This window comes from Copadichromis virginalis, linkage group LG7 (assembly GCF_057382275.1).
Source record: "Copadichromis virginalis isolate Kocher_CV1m ecotype Utaka linkage group LG7, C_Virginalis_male_GT1.1, whole genome shotgun sequence".
NCBI classification, from domain to species: domain Eukaryota; kingdom Metazoa; phylum Chordata; class Actinopteri; order Cichliformes; family Cichlidae; genus Copadichromis; species Copadichromis virginalis.
The window spans coordinates 5,231,599-5,249,823 of NC_140624.1; the positions used below are offsets into that span (position 1 = coordinate 5,231,599).

The 18,225-nt window shown below is 41.8% G+C and overlaps 3 protein-coding genes across 4 annotated transcripts; 1 reads left to right on the top strand and 2 right to left on the bottom strand.

The window, feature by feature from the left end:
- Window positions 1–1,075: 1,075 nt before the first annotated feature.
- LOC146704274 (seipin-like) lies at window positions 1,076–3,757 on the bottom strand. Its single transcript, XM_085461316.1, has one exon. It carries the CDS (start codon window positions 3,541–3,543, stop codon window positions 2,278–2,280), a length of 1,266 nt encoding a protein of 421 aa, XP_085317442.1. The 5' UTR covers window positions 3,544–3,757; the 3' UTR covers window positions 1,076–2,277.
- Window positions 3,758–3,812: 55 nt separating this feature from the next.
- On the top strand, window positions 3,813–10,669 carry fnbp4 (formin binding protein 4). 2 transcript variants are annotated; one of them, XM_085461312.1, is made up of 17 exons: window positions 3,813–4,014; window positions 4,463–4,534; window positions 4,653–4,783; window positions 5,061–5,235; window positions 5,502–5,649; window positions 5,742–5,844; window positions 5,950–6,294; window positions 6,374–6,566; window positions 6,660–6,799; window positions 6,880–6,984; window positions 7,324–7,457; window positions 8,459–8,619; window positions 8,795–9,096; window positions 9,200–9,317; window positions 9,468–9,661; window positions 9,861–10,018; window positions 10,163–10,669. In XM_085461312.1, exons 1-17 carry the CDS (start codon window positions 3,891–3,893, stop codon window positions 10,245–10,247), a joined length of 2,688 nt encoding a protein of 895 aa, XP_085317438.1. In that variant the 5' UTR covers window positions 3,813–3,890; the 3' UTR covers window positions 10,248–10,669. The 2 variants fall into 2 exon arrangements, with proteins under 2 accessions (XP_085317438.1, XP_085317440.1); XM_085461314.1 differs by having other exon boundaries at window positions 5,742–5,838.
- A 4,702-nt stretch (window positions 10,670–15,371) lies between these two features.
- LOC146704276 (uncharacterized) lies at window positions 15,372–18,171 on the bottom strand. The gene is made up of 2 exons (XM_085461319.1): window positions 16,769–18,171; window positions 15,372–16,630 (listed from the first exon to the last, which is right to left on the bottom strand). Exons 1-2 carry the CDS (start codon window positions 16,774–16,776, stop codon window positions 16,105–16,107), a joined length of 534 nt encoding a protein of 177 aa, XP_085317445.1. The 5' UTR covers window positions 16,777–18,171; the 3' UTR covers window positions 15,372–16,104.
- Window positions 18,172–18,225: the final 54 nt, after the last annotated feature.

Consider the following 18,225-nt stretch of genomic DNA (forward strand, 5'->3'; position numbering starts at 1 on the left):
TTGATTTTTTAAATATATGAATGCATAATATTTTACCTAAATGTATACTTATATTACGTTATAGTATTTATTATGATTTCAGGTAATCTTTTACATTTGTATGGTCCTATTATAAACTACATATATATCAATCTGATTTTGTTATGTTTTATGTGCTTAACATTATGTTTTAATGTAACAATGGAATAAACTTATTTAATCTTATATTAAACACAACACCTATTTTGTTTTTTAAATCAGTATAGTTAAATTTGAAGGTTTGTGAATGTATAAACATCTTTATGTTTAGTCATTCAAAAGCATTCACCAGAGTTTTGGTACGTTTTTACCTTTATAACAAAATCAGACGTCATGTGAAGTTGCAGGATTTTTTTCAAACCAATAGCTGTAATGTTATTTAATCTATGCTTAAGTGTGACACATACCTATATATAGATTTCATGCTTAATACAAGCCAACAGCATCAATGTTAACCCTTTAAGTATCTGCAGATCACAACTTATTACAAACCATTTGAGTTTGCATTGCTGCTCTCTCTGCACACACACACTCACTGACCACTTTATTGGGTACACTGTGCTAGCACCAGGTTCAATCTGCTTTTCCCTTAAAAAACTGTTAATTCGCATAGATTCAACAAGATGCTGGAAACATTCCTCTGAGCTTTTGGTCTATGCTGAAATGATAGCATCACATGATAAAAATCTCCTGTAGCGCCACATGTCAAAGGTGCTATGGGATTGAGATCTGATAAGTGTGTAATTCACTGTCAGTTTGAAGAAACGAGTTTGGGCTTTGTGTACCCTGCTGGAACTAGCCATCAGAAGTTGCTTAGAATTTCCAGTAAATTATCTGTACAAGAGATTGGAACAAAAAGAAGTAAACATATTTTTGTTTAAAATGTTAAAAACCCAGTATTCAGGACATGTTTACTGGAGATACAAGTTAACTTATCTTGTCGATGATTTTACATTTCTCAAATGTATATGTAATGTAATGTAAATTTGTTATTAAGTAATTTACTGTAAGACTGCAAGACAGTCATCAGATTTCTCTATAGGAATTAAAAATTCAGTTGGTAGCTAGAGTTGCTTTATTATGGTGACAATAAAGAAGTTAACTGTGTTTAATTTGTTTAACACATAACATCTACTCGTATTTTCTCAGGATACAAGATGAGAGATTATGAGTGCATTATATTACATACATAAATATCTTTGGTTCAAAGTCCAACGAAAACACAACTTGCCCACTTCCTTTACTTAAACTTACTTGGATCCAAAGCACCCCTGAAGTGCAGGTTAAACACATGGAGGCTGAGCCACATACTAACATCAGCTTCAATTCTACAGTAACTTTACTATTCCTCTTATTCTCCATAGTCATTAATGATAAATAAAGAAAGTTTCACATGTATCAATAAACTTATATTACTTAAAAGACCCATCTAAAATGTTCTGGTGCTTGGTTGTGATGAAAACTGAATAAATAATATTTTTTAACAAACAGCAGAACGCAAACTGCACTTAATAATAAAGACCTCATAGAATGAACCACAACTGTATAAAAGAGTCAAGCTTTAACTAAATATGCCACACTAGGTAAGTCATGTGGTACACTGAAAAAGAACATGTATTTATAATATTAAAACAAACAAACAAACAAAACATAATTTTTTTTAGATCCCTCAGGCTGGGCTCTTTGCACCTTTTACCATAGCTGTCTTTTTACACCAAAATTTCCAAATCTAATTGGTCTCTCAATGACCCTTTGAGAAAATGCATCAGTCTTTTGCAGTTTTGTTTCAATTGCAAAGCATTTACTTTCAAAAGTGGCATCATATTTAATGATGTTTGAACTGAGAAGTAAGGGTAACACATGAGGAGATTGAACTGACTTAAAAGGGTGTGTTAAGCTGTTGGCATTATGTGACGATAGAGAATACTGTTAGACAAGCCAGATCTGGAATGTAGCACCTCTTGATGTGGGAAAGAATAAACTCAAATGTAACAAAGACAAGAATTGTAAGACCAGAAGAAAGAAATAAGCAGCACTAAAAGTTACAAAAAAAACCCTCTTGTCAAAATGAGAAGTGTTCCAGCTAAAACAATGTGGCTAGTACTGATTACAGTCATGCATGTGAATTTGATCAAATTGGAACAGTAGGTATGCTTCAATCTATCATGATCTGCCAAATCACATTCAAACTGCTAAAGAGTGATAATGGAATATATAAGCATATCCTACAGGTACTGTAACTGTGTGAGGTGACAGGGTTCAAAGGCTCATCCAGGGTCCAGGTCTCTGCCGTAGTACTGTTTCACCCAGCTGAGGTGGAGAATTCTCTTCCACCTCTGGCCCATCAGACTCATGAGACTCCTCTTCCTTGCTATCTGGAACATCAGGCCCCAAGGAATCTGGGATTACAGAGGCATTCTTTGACAGCTCAGTGCCTGTGCCAGTCTCCTGAAAATCAGATGACTCACTCACAGATCCAGTCACTTTAGAAGAATTAAGTTCCTTCTGAGAGTTTTCCCTCTCCATGCGCTTTCGGACCTCTTCTCTCCTCTGCTGGATGCGGGTGTCGTCTCCCATCATAACCCTGACTCTCACTTGATCTGGAGGCCAGAGTCCACCCCATATAAACTGCAGGTAGCTGAACAGCACAATGACACAGAGGAAGGCAAAGTTGGTCGCTACGCCAATCACTGCAGATGTCAGGGGGAAGTTATACAGAACATATCGAATACCAGTGAAGTAAGCGTGGATACGGAGCTGAGATGAGTAGATCTGAACCTGTTTTGAGTGGATCTCAATGACTGCACCAATAGTGGGTTGATAAGCGTTGGTCTTGAAGTCTGAGAACAGCTCCACCTCTATGAGCTGCTTCTGCTCCGCCATGCCAGTGACGAGAAGAGGAGCGAACACTAAGGTACTCATAGTCTGCAGAAGCTTAGAGCGGTAATGCAGCATTGTAGATCTTCCAACTGATGAGACAGTCGTTCCACCCTTGGTATAACAAGACATCTTTACCATGAACATACCCAGCTCTTCATTCACTGGCGATTCAGGCATTTCCAACTCCAAAGATATTCGGTAAGGCTGACCATTGGCCATCACCTGATCTCTGCCATTCTTCATGAAAGAGATGTTGGCTGTGGGGAAGGAGCAAAGTCTCGTCTCCGAGGTATCACAGTCAGCAGTGTAGAAGAAGTGCACTGGGGTGGAGAAGCTCACGGTAGGCATATAAGAGTAATAAAAGCTCCCATAGAGAAAGATGGACACCCAGAGCAGCAGCACTAGGACACAAAAAAGGATGGCTGCCTGAAGTAGTGTCCGTCGGGCTTTGAGGAGCGTGACAGCTGCCACATCGTGCAGCCAGTGCAGAAGTGGTCCCATGGCACCTCCTAATGTTTCCGAACCGGAACTCACCGACCTTCTTCTGGTCCCGTTCTGGACAGTCGTTGCTCCTTGGATTCCCGTGGACCGCTGCCTCAGCGGAAGGTCCCTACCTTGATGCATCAGTGGGTGGGTCTCCTCCATAACCGTGTAATCGCTTATCTTCACCCTCCATTTCAAGTCTGGTTAACCGGCTACACGCTAACCGTGATAGTTGCAGCTACCGTCACGGGCGAAATAAACTACTCGGCAAAAACAAATATCCTGTTTTTCTAAAGTCTGGACTGTGTTGGTTTCACTCAGACTGTGAATTTAAGATAGCAAATTAGCCTACCGGGTTACACAGTGAATTTCCGGAGACTATGCTCAAAACACTACACCGTGAACCGGAAGTGAAAAGCTTTTGTGCCAGCTCGAAGCAGCGACGTAGAAAAAAAGCAGTAATTAACGTCGCCAGCGAAGGAAGCAGGCCTACAAACACATAAACAGAGATGGGGAAGAAAAGTCGCCTCCCTGGAGGAGCCGTCGGTCGGAGAACTATATTGCAGCTTTCCCCACCCGGGAACCGCGGCGTGAATGTTGGAGAGAGAGAAGAAGCGCCCTCGGGATCTGATGGTATTTTATCTCAGTAGCATGTTAGCGGCAGGCTAGCCTAGTGCTAAATACCTGAGGTGCGAACAACGGGCTCATCTGATTATCATTAATTACAATAATACTGTTATTTTTATATTTAGCTGTCCAGTTACTTAACATATGCTGCAAATATACACCGTCGCTGAGAAACTGCAGCTGAGAGCTGTAGTTATTATGAATTATTTTTCTAATTTTAGCTTCTACCAGAAGCTATAGGCTAGTGCGCTAAGCTAACAGTTCGGGGAACATCATCACTTTATCTTACAAAATATGTTAGAAGATAGGATAGGATCAGCTAGTCAAAAAGAAATGGGGGAATGATCTGTGGGATCGATACCCTTAGACCGCGATGCTTTTTATTTAGTCTATGAATACCTGTAATGTTAAAAGCGACAATACTTTACTACAAAACTTTGGTTTTTTTCCCCAGATGAACAGGATGGGGATGGGCATAGATTCGTGAGACGCACAAACATCAAGGCTCCAGCAGTAAAAGCTACAGGTGAAGTGTTTTTCTCTCCCTCTCTCTTTTCGTGTGTGTTGCTGCAGTCATTCTCAAGCAGCAGATTCAAGACTTTATTTCATTTCGCTGAACAAAGCTATTTTGCTTTCCCTTGTAGAGGGGTTGTCTTTGCTCGGAGCCTATGAGGATAGTGATGAAGAGGATGCGGGAGATTCTCATCGGTCAGCCGCAAATTCTCAACACAATCAGTCAGGTGACATCGACAGCACACTGGCCAATTTCATGGCTGTAAGTATGATGAGGATACTGTAAGCCAGTCTCTTATTATTTATGTTGAGCTAATAAAGGTGTAGATTAATGACAAGTAGGTTAAAGTCAACTTCTACTTCATAACTTTATAAAATTGTTTGTTTTTCCTGATTTTTCAAATAACTTATGCAGATTTTATACTCTCTGAGCTCCTTATTCATTATTAAATCATATACTCTATGTAAAGCCTAGTGCTTTGACCCGTGTGGTTTATTCACGCAACTAAAAACTTGCCGTCTGTGTTTTCTGGTTGCAGGAAATTGATGCAATCACAACTCAGCCAAGTTCAGATGATGCACCAACTCATCAGTCAGTTCCAAGTGCTACTCCACCCAAACCTGAGGTTAATACTCAGCAGCCAGCTGCTGGTGAAGGACAGAATCAGCAAGGCACAGACTTTGAGTACAATACACAGTACTCACTAGCCGGCGGTAATTATCTCTGCTGCATTAAAATATCAAGTGTGCATGTCCTTAGTGAACTGATTTATATTTCTTCACCAAAAATAATTTGTATATTAATGTATTTATATTCATATGAAAAGAAAACTGTATTTTTCTAATGTTATAGTCTTGATTACATAAAGTATTTAACAATGTGCTACATTGATTATATAAAGAGATCAATCACGCAGTGGTTACTTTTGAGATTATGTTTTGGTGGTTTTTAAAGTCCCATGTATTTGCTTGTATTTCAGTGGGTGTAGAGATGGGAGACTGGCAGGAGGTGTGGGACGAGAACTCTGGTTGCTATTATTACTGGAACACACTGACCAATGAAGTGTCCTGGGAGCTGCCACACTATCTAGCTGATCAGGTGCAAAGCCTGGGACATTATACCAACAGGTAGGAGACATTAAGAGTATTAAACAAAGTGTTTGAAAATTATGTTTATTTCTGACACCTGATAATTGTGGGTATTCTGCTTTTATTTATAGCTCGAGTGTCAATGGAAATGGTACAGCTCATGCAGGTTATTGCACAGAAGAAAATGCTGTATCTGCTGCCACAACAACATCAGCAAAAGAGACAAAAGTAAAGGCATGTTCCATCTGTCCCCAATTCAACTATTCAGCTAGTTTCTGTTTTGTTTAAATACTCTCACTTTGATACTAAATATGACTTGCACTGTGTTTTTCTTTAAAGGAGGTAATTGAAAGCGTTGTAGGCCTCACAAGTGAAGAGGAAGAGCGCCAGGGAGTTGCTGCAGCACTCCTCGCTCCTCTGATCCCCTCTGAAGTGAAGGAAGCAGAAGAGAAATGGAGGAAAAGACTGCTTAAAGGCCTGGATGAGAGTGAGAATAGCTTGGATTCTGACGGAGATGGCGTTCGTCTTACAGGATCTCCTTCTACCCCTCTGAGGGACTCAGACTCAGCTCCCATTGTCCAGAAAGATGGATGCACCAAGAAGCAATCTGGAGACAACTCTGAAGGTGATGAAGAGGCAGAAGAGGACACCATGGAGTTAGAACTGGCTCTGGAAAGGAAAAAGGTGTGTATTTAATGCAGCAAAAGGAATATCTTTGAAACTTTCTTTTGGCACACAGAATAATCAAACACCTGACTCTTAGGCTGAGCTACGAGCACTGGAGGAGGGTGATGTCAGTGCTGGGGGCTCCAGTCCTTGTTCTGAGAATAGCCAAGAAGCCTCCGGTCCTCGTGGTGTTCTGCTGAAGAAGAACCGGTGGAAGACTTCTTTCCTCAGTGCTGCCAGCCCCGACTCTAACAGTAGAAGCTCAGATATACCGGATAACACAGAGACCGGTTAGTTTAAACATTAACACATGAGAGAAGTGGGTGGAATAACATAAAAAAAATTCTATCTACATAATTTTATGCCTCTCTTGTTTCTTGTAGCACTTCCTAAAGTCTTAGAAAGTGTTGAGGAAGGAGAAGACAATGAAGTGGAAAATTCTGAGGACAAAATGGGTTCAAAACCTTCCGTGAAGGAGGAGGGGGAGACATCTGAGCTCAAAGAGGAAACTCCTGAGCTCAAGGTAACAACACTACTACTATTACTAACAAACAGTAATTGTGCACTCTCTTTTGAGAAGTATTTTAATGGTAAAAAATGTAGTTTCAGATCGGTGAACTGGCAAACACCTTAATCAGCAAGATGGAGTTTCTTGGGATAAATAAGAAAGGGATCTCAAACTTTCAGCTGCTTCTGCTACAAACTGAGGTGCGTGGATATTCATTTTCTAAGCAATGTCATCCTAACTTCCATTTGCTGCTTTTCTAATGCGACTTTTAAAATATTTAACATTTAATTTTGTTTCACATGATTTTGCACAGGCACGCGGTAGTATTTAATATTTAAAATCTTCATAATAATTCATCATAAGGTGTCATTCTGGAAACTTACTGTAATTACTCTTCCATATTACTCATCTAGCCTGCAGCTCTTCTGTCTGTATCTGTCTCTTGAGCCCTTTAGTTATATTTTATGGGCTTTTGTCTAATTTTTGTCTCTGTCCCTCTTGTCTTTCTTCTTTTGTTCTTTATTTCATTTTTCCCCCAGACACGGGTTGCTGATTGGAGGGAGGGCGCTCTGAATGGAGTCTATCTTCGCCGCCGGCTGCAGGAAGCTGCCGAACACATAAAATATTACGAACTTAACGCCACCCCTAAAGGCTGGTCCTGCCACTGGGACAGGTACGCGCTCCTTACCTTTCACATCTCTAAACTCCCCAGCCCCCCAAAAATCTTACCGTGTGACTACACATCCCTCAGTGCTGAGGTTGCAGACTTTGTAACATGACTTGGGGAGAAGCTTAACCAGTCCGAGTGGATCAAAATACTTACCAGAAACAGACTCTTCAGGTTTTTGTGATGCAGTCCTTTGCGTACACTGATAAGGGAGCATCCACTCTGGGCCTGCCTGCTTCGTGTTAAATACACCTGCCACAGAGAGGACTCTTAGTCCCTTAACAGACTCTTAAGCCTTTTGTTGTAAAAGGGCATTTGTAAACTGATTATGGGTCCAGTCAGTGGAAAAACTGGGAGGGGGTGTATGGTAGGAAGGTTTGGTTGCGTGGGACAGCTTTGCACTTTACAGGACTACAACCCCCTGAATGCAATGCTGAAAGAGTGATGCCCTGGAAGCGACGAGTGTCACGCATCAAATAAAAGGTGAAGATGGAGCAATGACGGGAATCCAGCAGGTCAGACCAACTCTATTTCATATGTTTTCCTGTTTTTCCATTTACTTCTTTCTGACATAAAATGAGTTGAATTTGTGCTTCTTATTTTATGCCCTATGGTTGTTGTTGCTGCTGCTGCTGCTGATAATAATAATGGTACTTCCTCCCCGGCGTCTTCCTGTGTCTGGGAGGGAATGGTTGTCTAAAACAAAAGAAATGTGACAACCATGGTGTGAGCTGCTGAATGCTGCTTTCAGGACCTAGAGATGATTTGTTTGTTTATTTATTCCTGAGAGCAAGGTGGGTTCCCTATCCACAACCATAACCACACTCTTAATTCGGCCTTTGTTCAGGACAGTTAAAAGCACTGTCCATACCAACATTCCTAGTCCTTAATTGTGGCCATACTGTCCACTCCCTTGCCCTTCTGTCCCAGGGTATCAAGCTACACAGCAAGTATGTAGACCAGTGGTTGAGACTTGTGCCTTCTATCTCTGTTGTCCCACTCTCTAGAGAGCACAGGCGGTATTTCTATGTGAAGGACCGGACCGGTGCCTCCCAGTGGGATTTTCCAACAGAGGATGACAAGGAGGAGGACCTGAAAGATGGCGAGGGTACTCAGACACAGACTTCAAGCCAGGTGGATACCAAAACAAGTGCATCAGGTGTCACAGGTAAATCTGTTATTACTGCTGCTGATCTTAGACTAGGAGAAAATTACTGGGGAGTGGAAAGGAAAATAACTGCAATAAAGTCTGTTCAATACATATTTCTTTGCTGTAATTGCATAATAATGTTAATCTCCCTTTTTTTTTTTTTTTTTTTTTATTGTTTTATTTTTAAACAAAGGATCTACATGTCCTCCTACTGCCCCGCCACCGCTACCTCCTCAGCCCAATCCATCATCCTTCTGGTCCCCATCCCAACCTCCACTTCCTGACAGCCCTCCTCCACCATCCAACTACCCCCCACCTCCACCACTCCCCCCAGGCTCACCACCTCCCCCACCTCCCCCTCCTGACAGTGATGGAGAGATCATGGAGGTGGAGATGGAGATGGATGATGACAATGATGAAGAGCCTCCAGCCCCTGGAACTGAGGAAGATGGCAGTGGGAAGCCTCCTTTGCCGCCAGGCTCTGCTAGCACGAAGGTGTGGAAGTAGTTATGATTCTAATTACATTAGTGTTTTCATTTTTTTCAGAAGAACAGCCATCAGCTTTAGCTTTATATTGTATTTGTTGTCATTTACACAGGCTGTCGAGTCATCGGGTCCCCTGGGAAAGGGTCAAAAACGTAAAGCTGGTCAGATGAATAAAACCATTACAATTGGCAGCAGTCCCATTCTGTACACCCAGCCAGCTGCCAGTGCAGGTAAAAAAAAAAAAAAAAAAAAGTTTCATTACACGTCCATCATAATGAAAACAAAAGGCAAAGCTACCCTGAATAAGGGACAGTACATGTACACAATTGGTTAATTTAATATGTTTACAAAGTAGCAATAAAGTTTCTCCTTGTCTGCAGCCCCTCTAATGTCAGCAACTGCCTACTGGGGTATGCCGGCCGTCACTGCCCCTTTGGTACCTTGTGAACCTCCAGCTCCACCTGTCCCAGTTCTGCCTCCACAACCACCACTGCCACCATCTCAGCCACCCTTTGAACCTACTGGGGCAAAAACTCTGCCCACAGACAAGAGCAAGAAAACCAAAAAGGATAAGGTTAGTATTGGAGTTAAAATCAGCTGACCAAGAAGTCTTTCATTCCGGAGTGTTCATCATGGTTTGTCTTTTGTTAGACTAATTGTTCTCAAAAAAAAATTCCTTTCCATGAAGCCGTCCCTTTGATGCAATACTTAAAATGACATTCAGGAAAACATGCAGTTCACGTTTTCCATTTGACACACTTCTCTCTCTCTAGCCCAAGAAAAGTAAGACCAAAATGCCTTCTCTGGTGAAGAAGTGGCAGAGTATACAGAAGGAGTTGGATGAGGAAGAAAAGAGCAGTTCCAGTGATGAAGATAGAGATCTGCTCAACAAGAAAAGTATTGAAGAGTGGAAGCAACAGCAGCTCAGCACGTATGTGGTTATGCCCTTTCCTTTTACTTTAGGTTTTCATTTTTTTATTTTTTAAAATGAGCTTTACTTGTTTTTACTGCTTTCTCGCCCAGTTTTACTCTTATTTCAGTGATTATAAATGTAACTTTTTTTCAATTTTTACAGAGGAAAAGCTTCAAAGAATGCCAACTTTGAGGCACTGCCCGAGGACTGGCGGGAACGCCTGAAGAAAAGGAAGATGAACACGTAACATCAGGTCTGGGTCATACACTGTCCAGGCAATGTTTTTAAAAACCACTCCAACCACTGTCATTAGGTTATCCTTCCCCAGCTTAGGGTTTTCTCTAAACTTGAACTTTTACTTGTCCGTGATGAAGACATTTAGAAGCCCTTACATGGCAGGCCATGAATGTCCTCCTGGTTTTTGTAGCCACCACTGTAAATGTGCCAAATGTCTCGAGTAAATCGGTATATCAAGTGTTTCATGGCTATTTTGTATAGCCCCTTGTAGATGATCACCCATTTGTTTTGGAGGATTTTATTTTGAGCATTTTTACAATGTTGTATATAAAATGTATAATGGGATAAGCCATGTTTGTGGAGGGGAGGGGGGGGGGGACTTCGTTGAACTTGTATATTTTGTAAAAAATTATTAAAATGTTTCTAAAGTGATCTTTTTTTTTTTTTCTTTTGCATTTTTGTTCTGTTTTGTTTTCCCTCCCACCATCTCAATCACAATACTACAATGACTAGGGCATACAACTATACAAACGGCACAAGAGTGCATTTGGATCAGTCTTTTTTTTTTTTTTTTTTTTTTTTTCTTTTAGGGTTTTATGACAAAGTCGATACTACATTCATTGTTCTGTGTGTTAGTTATGGGCAGGAGGAGACGTACAGAGCTCTGCATCTGAATCCAAGTCTAGAAGTACAAGAACTTGGGTGTCCTTAAGGATAACAGGCTGAACTGGAAGAGCAAAATGGGAATTATTGGGAGATGAGCAGGCTCTTTCCTAAGTAAGCTGTAAATCCTTCAGTATGTGCAGATGGAGACATTCTGTCACTCACCAGTGGTGAGTGCAGTTTGTACTGTGGTCTGCTGGGGGAACAGGATCAGAGCTGATGATACCCACAGACTGATTAACCCTCTGAGTCTGATCAAAATCACTACCCTTTCAGCTTGTTCGTGGCCACCTACAGATTAGGTCTGTAATTTTTAGTGCAGAGAGAGCAAAAACATAAAAACTCCCTCTCAAACTGTTTGTGGCCAAAAATGGCCACCCCTTGTTTACATTTACAAAATGCTATAGAATTCATATATATTAAGAAAAATGTCCAGTTTTTTTAACATGATTTTTTAGATTAGCATCAGGGCTGTTCATGAAAATCAAAATTTCATTAAAATTCTGAAATTTAACCCTTTAAATATCAGTTAGAGCACATAATCATAACTCATAAATTGAGAAAATCATAAAATCCCAGTTTTTTTTCTAAATAATACATGCCATCTGATTTATTTGCTAACCATGATGAAGGTTAGATGCATAGCAATAATTAACAGCATCAATGACATTTATGCAACATTTGTTTTTCTGCAGTGGCAGAAAAACAAAAAAACTCCCTCTCAGACCGTCCGTGGCCAAAAATGGCCACCCCTTGTTTACATTTACAGAATACTATAAAATTATTATATATTAAAACATTTTTCTACTTAGACCAACTTCATTTTTTAAATGAAAACCAGTCCTAGTCATGAAAACCATTTTTATTCCTGTGAGTAATGACCCCAATAAAAGAAACTCCCACTTTGTTAGTCATGCCAAAAACGGCCTTTTATTGCTTGTTTGTACAAAATACATCCTCTTTCTGTGTGTGTGTGTGTGTGTGTGTGTGTGTGTGTGTACACACGTGTACTCAGGGAAGGCAGGACACGCAAACCACAGCAGAGTGATCTTTGCAGACACTCTTTTCACAGCTGGAGCAAGTGGTTGCCGTTCTTCTTCTGTTTATACACAGTTCGCACCTTTTCCTCGTTTTGTTGATGGGCTTTGGGTCAGACTCTGTTTCTGATTCTGTCTGCTGTATCTCAGCAACAATAGCAGCGGCTGCTTTTGAGCGTGGGGCACAAGGCCGTCTTGCAATTTCTGGAGTCACCAGCATGTAGCCCAGCTCCTCCAGGAACACCCTTCGTTTGTGGGTCTTGGCGGACTCCCACTCAGGATTCACTGCTTTCCACAGGACAAAGCCATTGTATGCTGAGATGTCCAGAAGATTGTAGAACAGAGCCAGTGGCCAGCGACTGGTTTTCCTCCGACAACTGTAGGTGCCGACAACCTTGTCTAGGTTATCCACTCCACCTTTACACTTGTTGTAATCAAGGATTGCTGCTGGCTTCTTCTTTTCCCCATCACTGACTGCTGGTTCCCTATGCTTTGTGCTCAAAAGAAGCACATTCTTCCCTTGCTTGGGCATGTAGGAGACTGCCATGGTTGTTTTGGTGAAGGCAAAGAGAGATGAAAGAATCTTCCTCTGTCTCAGCTGAACAAGCTGGGGAGGGAGCTCTGGTTTGTTTCCCCTGATTGTGCCAACCAGAGCTACTTTTCTTCTGAGCAGCTCCTCTGCCAAGCTGAACGATGTAAAGAAGTTGTCACAAGTGACAGTGTGTCCTTTGAGCCCCTCTGTCAGTTGTAGCACAACTCTCATTCCCTGATTAACTTCCCGGGAACTTCCAGATTTTCCTGTGTAAATTTCCATCTTCCAAGCATAGGAGGTTGCCACATCACAGATCACCCAGATTTTAATGCCATATTTTGCAGGCTTCTTGGGCATATACTGCCGAAATCCACATCGACCTTTGAATCCAACCATCTGCTCATCGACACAGACGTCAACTCCTGGATTGAACAGCAGGGGGAGACGAGCAACCCACTTTTCCCACAGGTCGCGAAATGCAGCAAGCTTATCGTTCCTGAAACATCTCGGGCGGGCGAGCTTGTCATCAAAGCGGATGTTAGCGCTGATCTGGGCGTAGCGATAGTGGGGCATTGTAGCACGGAATATTGCCCGTCCGGTCTTGTCAGCCCACAAACCACGCGATGCTTCATGCCTTGAGCGGTAGACACCAGCGAGAATCAAAGTCCCAATGTACGCTCTCATCTCCACATCATCCACATCCCTCCAATTCTCACACTTTCGCCTCCCATGCAGGTTTGTGTAGGTGCACAGCAGCTGAATGATCTCTTCTGTCACAAACAGGTCAAATGCAGATCTCAGGGTGCTAATGCGGGTAACTGCATACAGGGTGGGCCCTGGAGTGATACCAGTGGGTACTGGATTGTAGCGCATGGTCTCCTCAGCAGTGGGAAACCACTCAATATTCCCAGAACGAGACATCCACTCGGCCCCCGGCGCCCCGGCGTCTGCCGCTTCTCCTACCGTCTCTTCCATTAGCCGCTCTACCTCGACTGCTGTCTTTGTATCATCCTCACTTGCTGAAGAAGAGGAATCGGGCACTGGATGGTAATCCTCATCATTGGTAGTGATGCTGTCATTCTCTGAGGAGACTGATGCAGCGGATTCCTCGTCATCTTCGCTCTCTGAGTGCCTCACATAATCAGGTGCTTGAAGCAGTGAATATGACCGTCTTGCCATCTTGCCAGAGCAAAAATGATCTTGAAGCTGCTGGGTTTATTTATAGCTTTGACTATGACTTATGACTGCACCTGTATAAACCCCAGGACAGAATTACAAACAGTCCCAGTTTGTTGTTGTTTATGCTACAGCTACAGCTTTGAATTTTGCAGAGTGTCCTGTGAGTTCTTTCTCTGTGTTGCGGGAATTACTGTCTTGCGTGTGACTGGGTGCAGTAAGGAGTGTATGTGATGTGTGTGAGCATTGACTGTAGAAAACATGGACGACGCGACAGCTCCCCAAAAATGAAGCCAAAACGTCCCTATCGCCCCCTGCAGTATAAGTCATAAACCCGCCTCCTCCATGTTAGCGGATGGGAGTGGGGTCAGACTAAAATAAATTAATTCTCCTTAGATATTTTTTTCCAAAGATTATTTCTTTTCTTTTCAATAGTTCTCATCACGCTGTTTGATGTCCAAGGGGTCTCCTTTCCCATAAGTTTGATTCTAATTCCTACCACGGTGACGTTAAATTGGGCTGAAACGTACGGTGGCCCTGAGAGACCAAACGGACTGCAACTTCAGAAAACACGTGCAAAAAGAAAAATGCTGCAAAAAGAAAGACGCTGCACTGCAACTTCAAGAAAAACGCTGCACTGCAAAAAGAAAAACGCTACAAAGAGAAAAGCGCTGCAAAAGCACAACGGAAATAGGAAAAAAGACAACGGAAAGCTTCATTTCTAAGGCTACATTAAACATTATCTTTGTTAGAATTACCTTTGAATGTATATTCCAGATATCTGTAGCATTATTAGAATCATGAGATTACAACACTAGTGATGTGACGTTCTGTATCGAGGTTTCAAAGCTTGTGTCGAGTAATGGAGAGGGCGTTTCCGCGATGCGCGTATCGAGGCTTGCTTCATTTATGGGAGGAGCTGAAAATGATGACGTCCGAAGCCTCGCTGCCCGGCTGTACCACGTGACTGGTTCATGAAGTGGTTCGAACTTTGCCACGAGATATGACAGCGATATAAACCCCTCAGACTTCATTCAAAAATGTAGGTGTTTGATGGAGAGTTGCGGTTAGTGAGAGTTTGGAGACAGTTTGGAGGTTTATGAGAGTGAGGAGAGAAAGTCAGGAGAGAATGGAGCCAGCTAAGAAGAGGAGGATGTCCTCCCCTGTGTGGGAACATTTTGATTTTATTCCTCCCAACAAGGTATGTAAATTTCTACAGAAGATATATTTTCATAATACTGATGGTGCAATACAATTTATGTTAAGCTGTCTTGACTTTTGTACAAGGTGAAGTGTTTGCTATGTGCCAGGGAGCTGGGATATAACAACAACACCTCATCCATGCTTAGGCACTACAGAGCTTTGCATGAGAATAAGGGGAACACCGATTGTGGAGCAAGACCAGGTGAGCCATCAAATGCCATGATAATATAGCATGCAGTAATGTTACTAAATGATATAACAATATTATACAGCTGTAATAAGTTACGTGTGTGATGTTTATATTTGTGCTTTGTCTTTATTGTCTTTCCTCAGGAGAACAATCTCAAATAGATGAAGACCTGGTTAGCATGGTGATTGAGGACTCCCAGCCATTTAGCATTGTGGAGGACAAAGGATTTAAAAGATTTGTTAAACCATTAAATCCTAGCTATGTTCCCCCCACTAAAAAGGCCATAAAAGCAGTGAAAATTTAGTTTTTATAGAATAAAATGTGAACAGGCAGGACTGAGGCTCAAAGCCTCAATGTGTAGCTGTCCATACCTCAACGTTACAAAAGCACAACTACTGTCCACACCCCAACCACACCTCACCTCACAGTAAATGATCATTTCCATTTTAAGCATTTCCAAATGATCATTTTCCATACTGCCAGTATAAATATACACAGTATACTGCATCACTACAATATACATGTTTTACACACTCCTTTTGTTGTTGACATTTACAGGCTGTGTGCAAAAGGCCACACTCTTCAAATTCATGCCAACTAATATTTTTACGTCCAGTAGGTGTCCTACTAGAGCAAATGAAGCTTCAAGAAGCTTTGCGCTGGGATGAACCAATTGGATGAAAAGTCAAGTCAAGTCAAGTCAAGTATGTATTTATTGTCATTGTCAAAGAACAATGAAATTGCGTTTGGGGCTTCCGTACAACCCGTAAAAAAAAAAATACCCCTTAAAACCCAAGTGTAAATATTTAACCCAGTGTGACTTCAGTGCAATGAGACAATCCTTAGCAACAACATGAGAACAAGACAGGTAATGTTCATAGGACATTCAGACAAAGACCTGAGAAACATGACAAAATGCAACAATGCAACCCGTTCAATATTATTATACTGTGAGATATGATGGTTGTCTATTTAAGAAAGAGGGGGGGGGGGCAGGGGGGAAAGAGAATAAAGATATAATGCACCAATGCAAACCAGTTCATTGCTATTGAGAAGTTGGATATGGTTATTGTCCGTGAGAGGAGGGCAGAGAGGGGAGGGGGGCAGAATTCAGGAGCCTCACAGCCTGTGGATACAGGCTGTTGGCCAGTCTGGATGTTCTGGCCTGTATAGACCTGTACCTTCTCCCTGAGGGCAGCAGGTGGAAAAGGTGGTACGCAGGGTGATGTTGGTCCCGCAGGATACTGTGCACCCTCCTCAGACAGCGAGTGGGGAAGATATTACTGATCTCTGGCAGACTTGTTCCAATAATTCTGCCAGCTTCTTTCACCACCCGCTGGAGTGCTTGCTGGTCGGCCTTGGTGCAGCTGGGGAACCACACTAGAAATCCATGCGTCAGAACGCTGCTGATGGCACAGTTGTAAAAGTTCAACATCAGAGGTCTGGGAATGTGTGCGCTCCGCAGTCTCCTCAGGTAGTAGAGGCGCTGTTGGGCCTTCCGTACAACTGAGGTGATATGGTTGCCCCAGGACAGGTCCTCGGTTACAGTTACCCCCAAGAATTTAAAACTGCTCACCCTCTCCACCGCCTCACTGCCAATGAAGAGAGGCAGATGGTTGTTATGACCCTTCCTCCGGAAATCTACAGTGCTTCATGAAGCTTCATCTGCCCATCACTACTGACATCCACTTAACCACAGCTAAAAAAAAAGAAATTTAAAGCAAACTTACCGCAACATGTTTCCTCAGGTTAGATGTTGAGTTTTTGTACGCTGAAACGTCGGTTTGCTTTGGCTCACACAGAAGACACCGCATTATATAGCTGTCCTTTTGTACTCCTTTAAAGTGAAACATGCTTTGCATATGCGGCCAAGGGTGTTTGTCCTGTTCAGTGTTAGCGGAGACGGTTGCCATTTTTTGATGTATTTCTTCCGTCCGTCTTTGGAAGTTGAAAGGCTTGGGCTACTCGGCCTGCCATTTTATAGTGGATCACTTAACAAAAAGGCTATGAAAACTATTACTATTTGTAGTAATTACAAATTATTTGAATGTTTGTAATTCTTTGTATTACACCCCCTGGCATATGTTAATTTTGTTCTGATTGTATATGAAGGAAACGGTTTCCAGGGCCTAATCCGTGGATCGGCTTCCTCCGAGGCGTGGACGTCTATCAGCAGAGAATGTACCTTCACCTATCAGCAGAGAATGTCCCTTAGTCTGTAACACAGTCAAATATATTCTCAAGTAATATTCAAGCATGCCATTCAGCGTGTTAGTACGAGCTCGGGAGCAGCTTGGGAGAACAAGAAAACAGAGACTGCTTCAGGTTGTCTTCCCAAATTGACTCAACTTTATTCACAAGTACAACAGTTTATATAGAGGGTAAAATTCATGAGACAGCAGATTATCAGTTTAAACCAGTACAGACCAAGATAAGGGAGCGTCTTCCTGCCCTTGGGTGAAGAAGCATCCTTTGTATAGTTTATCAGTTCAGCTACAATTGTGATTATCTCAGCGACATATTTTCAAGGCACGAAATAAAGAGTTCTTTCATTAGTGAATTCTGAAACAAACCATTTGGCCTTCAACAGGCGTCTCCTAAGAGATTTAGAAACTAATGTAGCTGAGGGAGTGATCTCTGTGGTATTTCAACCTTGTACCAGCCTGTGATTCTCACACATCAATTCTTGGGTCAAAGAGAAAAATAACTAAAACAAAGGGGCCTTATTGAATGACAGAGTTTTCCTGTATAATGTCACTATAAAACAATATCCAGTAAATGCTCCCATGGTACTAAAATACCTAACAGTATACATGTTCTGTATACTGTTTCTTAATAAAGTTTAATATTTAAAAAAAATAAAATAAAATACTAGGCCTGCCATTTTATATCTGGTCATGTGACCGCATGGCTACGTCTGATTGGTGAAAGAGTTACCGGTAGCTCCAAGTGGCGGCATGATCCATCCAATGTGTGAAATTAATTATTTAAAAAAGTAACGAGTCGAATTTTGCAAATATGGCGGAGTAAAAGTACGGTTTCTTCTTCACAAATGTACTCAAGTAAAAGTAAAAAGTATCGTGCAAAAAAGGTACTTTAAAAGTACATTTTTTTCAAAAACCTACTCAAGTAAATGTAGCGGAGTAAATGTAGCTCGTTACTACCCACCTCTGATTATAGGCTAATA